This window comes from Amphiura filiformis, chromosome 19 (genome assembly GCF_039555335.1).
Source record: "Amphiura filiformis chromosome 19, Afil_fr2py, whole genome shotgun sequence".
NCBI classification, from domain to species: domain Eukaryota; kingdom Metazoa; phylum Echinodermata; class Ophiuroidea; order Amphilepidida; family Amphiuridae; genus Amphiura; species Amphiura filiformis.
Genome location: NC_092646.1, coordinates 40,682,247 through 40,688,246, shown reverse-complemented (window position 1 = coordinate 40,688,246; position 6,000 = coordinate 40,682,247). Strand labels below are relative to the sequence as shown.

At 36.9% G+C, this 6,000-nt stretch overlaps 1 protein-coding gene across 1 annotated transcript in view; it reads left to right on the top strand.

The window, feature by feature from the left end:
* Window positions 1-214: 214 nt before the first annotated feature.
* The window catches only part of LOC140141305 (receptor-type tyrosine-protein phosphatase mu-like), a 30,062-nt gene continuing 24,276 nt past the window's right edge, over window positions 215-6,000 (top strand). The window contains exons 1-6 of the mRNA XM_072163132.1: window positions 215-235; window positions 1,056-1,143; window positions 2,640-2,716; window positions 3,788-3,824; window positions 4,573-4,670; window positions 5,571-5,699. Coding sequence (XP_072019233.1) covers window positions 1,095-1,143; window positions 2,640-2,716; window positions 3,788-3,824; window positions 4,573-4,670; window positions 5,571-5,699 — 390 coding nt within the window. The 5' untranslated portion in view covers window positions 215-235; window positions 1,056-1,094. The remainder of the gene's footprint in view (window positions 236-1,055; window positions 1,144-2,639; window positions 2,717-3,787; window positions 3,825-4,572; window positions 4,671-5,570; window positions 5,700-6,000) is intronic.

The following is a 6,000-nucleotide window of genomic DNA, read 5'->3' as shown; positions in this document are numbered from 1 at the left end:
AGTGAATATAAGGTAAATTGTGATTGGTAGAAAGAGAACTGATGCGATATAAGGTCATTGATGATTGGTTTATATAAGAATAAGAAGAGAGCTTATGAAGGAAACGTAGGCCCTATAGTGCAGGCCCTATAGTGAATATAAGGTAAACTATGATTGGTGGGAAAGAGAAATTGTAATGTTTGGATGAATTAGGAAGAGAGCTAATCAAGGAAAGGGATTCCATAGTGAATATAAGGTAAATTGTAATTGGTAGAAAGAGAACCGATGTGACATAAGGATAATGATGATTGGTTTAAATAAGAAGAGAGCTTATGAAGAAAAGGTTAAGGCCCTATAGTGAATATGAGGTAAACTATGATTGGTGGAAAGAGAAATTGTAATGAATTAGGAAGAGAGCTAATCAAGGAAAGGGATTCCATAGTGAATATACGTGTAAGGTAAATTGTGATTGGTAGAAAGAGAACCGATGTGACATAAGGACAATGATGATTGGTTTAAATAAGAAGATGATATTGGTGAAAGGGATTCCATAGTGAACATAAGGAAAGCTACGATTGGCTCAATCTGGTTTTGTATTGATTTTTATGTGAGTTGTGATTGGCTGCATTCAGAATATGAGAAAATAGTTATCTTTGATTGGTTAAGACAGATGTAATGTATGTATTAATGTAATGCTGCCTGAGATGTGAATTGAAGATGAAGTTTAAAGATATGTTCCTGGTTTAAAGATATGTTTATTTAAAGATATGTTCCTGGCAACATCATTTTGTACTCTATTTATGACATAAAAGAACCACGTTATACCAGAATCACCTTTTTGCTATACAGCTTGTGGTTTAGCGAATCAGATGCCAGTATTTCATGACATGATTCAAATAGCCAATCAGAGCCTTACTTCCATATTTATTGCATGCAAATGCAACATCAACAACAAAAGTGCGAAATAACTCTATTTCAGCAAAGGATGACAATGAGATTGAGCAGTGATTATTATACTTGATTGTGTTTTTGTTTTATGGATCATTATTTGAAGTATGAATCATTTGGTATTTCAGAAATTACCCAACAAGAAAGATCATGATTGGAAAGATGCGATGGAGAAGCAAAACATACAAAAAAATAGATACAACAATATTGTACCATGTAAGTCAAATGCCTTTGTTTGTTGTTTACTTGTAGGGTTGTATACAGATTTTTAGACAGCCAAAAACTGCATTGGTAGTAGAACTAATGCTTTCAGTGTAATATAGCCTGAAATGAACTTTTAGATGGACAAATGCCCAAATTTGTAAATTCTATAAAATAACAATATGAAGACACCAGTTGTCCTCTAAAACAACTGTAATGGGCTATTCCATTTAAAATCCACACTACCCCTGTGGAAGATTTTGGAAATATCTTCCATAGAGGGAGTATGAATTTCAAATGGAATGAACACATTAGCAGCTCCATTTGAATTTCATACACCCTCTGAGAAAGATTCAACCTGAATCTTCCACAGAGGGAGAGCGAGTTTCAAATGGAGCAGCTAATGTGTTAATTCCTTTTAAAATTCATACCCCCCCTGTGGATGAAATTTCAGAAATCTTCCACAGGGGTAGTGTGGATTTTAAATGGAATAGCCCAATGTGTTAAATCCAATACCTACCCCAAAGCTAGAGACTGGTTGAACTTAGCTAAATAAACTGGGGCTCAAAAGGAAACTTATAATTTTTCACAAGAACATATCTTAAAATCCTATCCAGAAAAATGAACCAAAATTGCACACATGATTACTTCAATACTCTAATACTGCTCAGTAACCAAACAGCTGACACAACAGCAAAATGCACTGACATGGAACAGTTTCCTGGACCACATTCACAGCCAAATAATTGGCACCCAACACAAGAAATCTGTGAGTAAGTGGAATAATGTGGAACAAGACCTGATTCTTGAAGAAAGAAATCATCACCTTTATAAAGATCTTGTACGCATTCTCACAGATTTCTTTTGCTGGGTGCCAATTATTCGTCTGTGAATGTGGTCCAGGAAGCTGCTCTGTGTCAGTGCATTTTGCTGTTGTGTCAGTTGGACAACTGCTTGGTTACTGATATTTGTTTAGAGTAGAGTATTGAAGTAATCCTGTGTGTAATTTTTGTTCATTTTCATGGACAGGATTTTAAGATATGACCTTGTGAAAAATTATAAGTTTCTTTTTGAGCCCAGTTTAGTTCTAAAGAGATTGATATTAGATTGGGCTATTCCATTTAAAATCCACGCTACCCCTGTGGAAGATTTTGGAAATATCTTCCACAGGGGGAGTATGAATTTTAAATGGAATGAACACATTAGGGAGCCCCATTTGAAACTCACCCTCCCTCTGTGGAAGATTCATGGTGAATATTTCTCAGGGGGTGTATTAAATTCAAATGGAGCTGCCTGATATGTTCATTCCATTTAAAATTCATACTCCCCTGTGGAAGATATTTCCAAAATCTTCCACAGGGGTAGTGTGGATTTCAACTGGAATAGCCCATTTTACTTAGAAGTCATTGTGATTGATATAATTATTGTCTTAGACAAACTTTTAACTTGACATGTTTCTTACATACTCCTTTCCCTCACATTTACACTATCATATCTTTATTCAATAACAGATGATCATTCTCGTGTTAAGTTGCAACCTAAAGATGGCATCTCCAACTCTGACTATATCAATGCATGCTATATTGATGTGAGTATCATAATCTTCCATATTTTTCTTTAATTATTAAAGCTTTGATTCTCTTGTCATTGTTTTTGTGATATCCATAGCTGGATCGAAAAATCAATTGCTGTAATATCGGTCAGAAGCTGCTATGCCCTAGTGTCAAATCGTAACTATACTGGGAATTTCAATACAATGAACACAGCTTTCAACAGCTGTATTCGACCCAACCGACACACAACCGGAGGTCACTCCCATTGTGGCCTGTACACCATCCGCGATAATGAAAACACATAAAAAGGGTAGTTTTTCGTGGGTAGGCACGATACGCGCGTAACACGTTTAGGGTGTCAAAAACATGAAAAATTGGAAAAAAGGGTAGCAAAATGACAATTGCTAATAAGCGGAAATGAAATTTAGGGTATGAAATTTGATGCAAGGAATAAAATCCCTGTTTAGGGTGTGAAAACATCTGTTTAGGGTATAGTTTTAGCCAAGGGTTAAATCCTAATTTAGGGTGCTTTTCAAAAGTTGATTATCGCGGATGGTGTACAGGCCACAATGGGAGTGCCCCGACCCCCACAACCTTAGATAAAATAATCAAAATACTAACCAAGTGTATTGGCATTGTCAGATTTATGTCCGAGTCCAGCACACTCGAGCGTTCATCACACAGTGTATGCTAAAGTCTTCCACAGAGGGAGTATGAGTTTTGATATGCAAGTGGGTAACTTGCATTTGAAATATGCACTCCAGTTGTGGAAGATGTATGTAAAGACATGATACAGGGGGAGTATGGATTTCAAAATGATTAACCCTGACCAAAACATACTCCCCTTGTGGAAGATATTTCCAAAATCTTCCGCAGGGGTAGTGTGGATTTCAACTGGAATAGCCCATTAATTTGCTAAGTACTGCCATTTGATCACTAACAATTTACTGTCTCTCTGTGACTGCTAGTATTATAAATGATGTTACTGGGAATGGCTTGATTCTGATAATGCAAAACTTAGATTTTTGCACTTTTTATGAATATGCCAATTTCGCATGTTGCCAATGATCTATTCATTATCATTTTTGTCTTGTTTCTTTTTGTAGGATTACAATCAGAAAAGGAAATACATTGCCACTCAAGGTAAGTAACTTGATTAGCAATGAATCTTTTAAGAAAATATCAATTTGAATTTGCATTTTTTTAGGTAATATTATCAGTATTATCTGTGTTCTCATCACACATGTGGCGTGCGTATGTGTTTGCCGCAACGAGGACACACACAAGATTTTTCACCCTAAACTGCGGACTTACTTCCAACCAAGGACAGTCCTCAGTCTTAACTGCTGCAAAAGACCTCAAATGCATGCTAAATGCATTATAGTGATATTGCTCCAAACCGTGGACCATATGTGTAAAATCTACATTCAGCAGTTGATGGATAAAATTCGTTTTTGTATTATACACAAAAAAATCCGCCATTTTAGTCCACGGTTAGGCGATGAAAACACAATACACAGGTCCTCGGTTCTATAGCAATACACACTGTCCTCGGTTGGCGGCAAACACACACAAAATAAGGAAATTATAGCCAAAGGACTTCATTATATATAGTAAGATCATCAACCTGAAACCTTTCAGCAAAACTTACCAACAAGATTATAAAGTATTCATGTTCACTAAAAGATAAAATTATAGCCCCTGTCTGTTCTCACAAAATACAGGAAAATATCAACAGTCACTTGCCGTATCCCATTCAGGCCATGCAAAATTTGAATGTGTTCGTATTTTATGAACAAGCAGGGCGTAGCTGTTAATAATACTTGTATCTTTCCGGGGTATCTTTATATCAACATTTTCTAACAGTTTGTTTTTTACATCTTTATTACAGGGCCACTTGATTCGACAATATCTGACTTCTGGCGTATGATATGGCAACACAAAGCAAGCAAGATTGTTATGTTGACAAACTGTGTAGAAATGGGAAAGGTATATTGGAAAGAATTCCCTTTAAAGTCAATAATCATCTACATACAATTCCCTTGAAATAAAGTCCCTACTACCTCCAACGAAATACTTAAAGAAGTATTTCGTGATCCTAGCATCGTGTTTTTATGACATTATCCAGTAGATATCCACAAAAAAAAACTTATTCCCAAAATTTCAGTTGATTCTGATTTTGCGTTTGCGAGTTATGCATGATTATGTGCATTACACTGCTCCATTGACAATGCGTTGTTATTTCATTCTGGTGTACCAGAACGTAATTCAAATTTCATACCACAGTGGTATGAAAAATCTCAACTTTTTTGAGAAAAGTGGGGGGATGATGCTGTGGATCACGAAATGCCCTTTTAAATGTGACACAACCAAGTGATAACAGTGTAGTGTTAAAAATATTCAATTTTAACTTGTTTACTATCATTCAAGCTAACAACCATGCAATATGTGGATCAGAAGGCGCTAGCATGTTCAACATCAAATCGCTACCAGTTGGGCTCCAGGCTACTTGATTTTGTCTGAATCCATTGTAATGTTTGCACAATGGCTACTAACATTTTTCTGCAAATGCTAGTATGATGCAGGCATCCATTCAATTGATATACTGCTTCAACCTAGAAGTACAAACCAAATCTGTGGCATCGGGGGTCGATGCTTTGTGTCACACGCACTGCGTATTAAAAAATGTGACGCATAAAGAACATGGTGTGCTCGGCAAGTACAAAACGCGCAGCAGTTGGCGCGCCAAAGAAGCATTTACACACAGAGTGCGCTGAAATAATTAATCTTGTACCTCCACTTTCCGAGGTCTATTTACTTTGTACTTCTGAGTTGACGGACTATATGTAATTTTGTTCTCTTATTTACTATTAATTTGTCATGTTGCAGAAAAAATGTGATGTGTACTGGCCGGACTTGGCAAAAGGTGTGACTCAGACATTTGACACAATAACGGTGATACCAGTCAGTCAGGAGGAGTACTTAGATTATACCATCAGAACTTTCCATATGAACAAGGTAAAGTCATCAATAATACAAAGATAGTTTGGATTAGGGTGGAGTAACTGGTTTCATACTTGTCTGCCCCTTGCCGCTCTGACGACGACAAGCCGATATTATATTCATCACTCTACCGCTTTGCCCAAGCAGCAGCACCGCTAGAAGTGTATGAGAACAGGAAGCAATTTTTTGAGCGGCAACATTGGCTTTCATAGTCATGCCGCTCCGCTTGCAGAAAAGTACAAGCGGCATGATGAAGAACTACACTGCTCAGCAGCAAGCGGCAGAAAGTATGAAACTGCATTAGGGTTGGATTGAG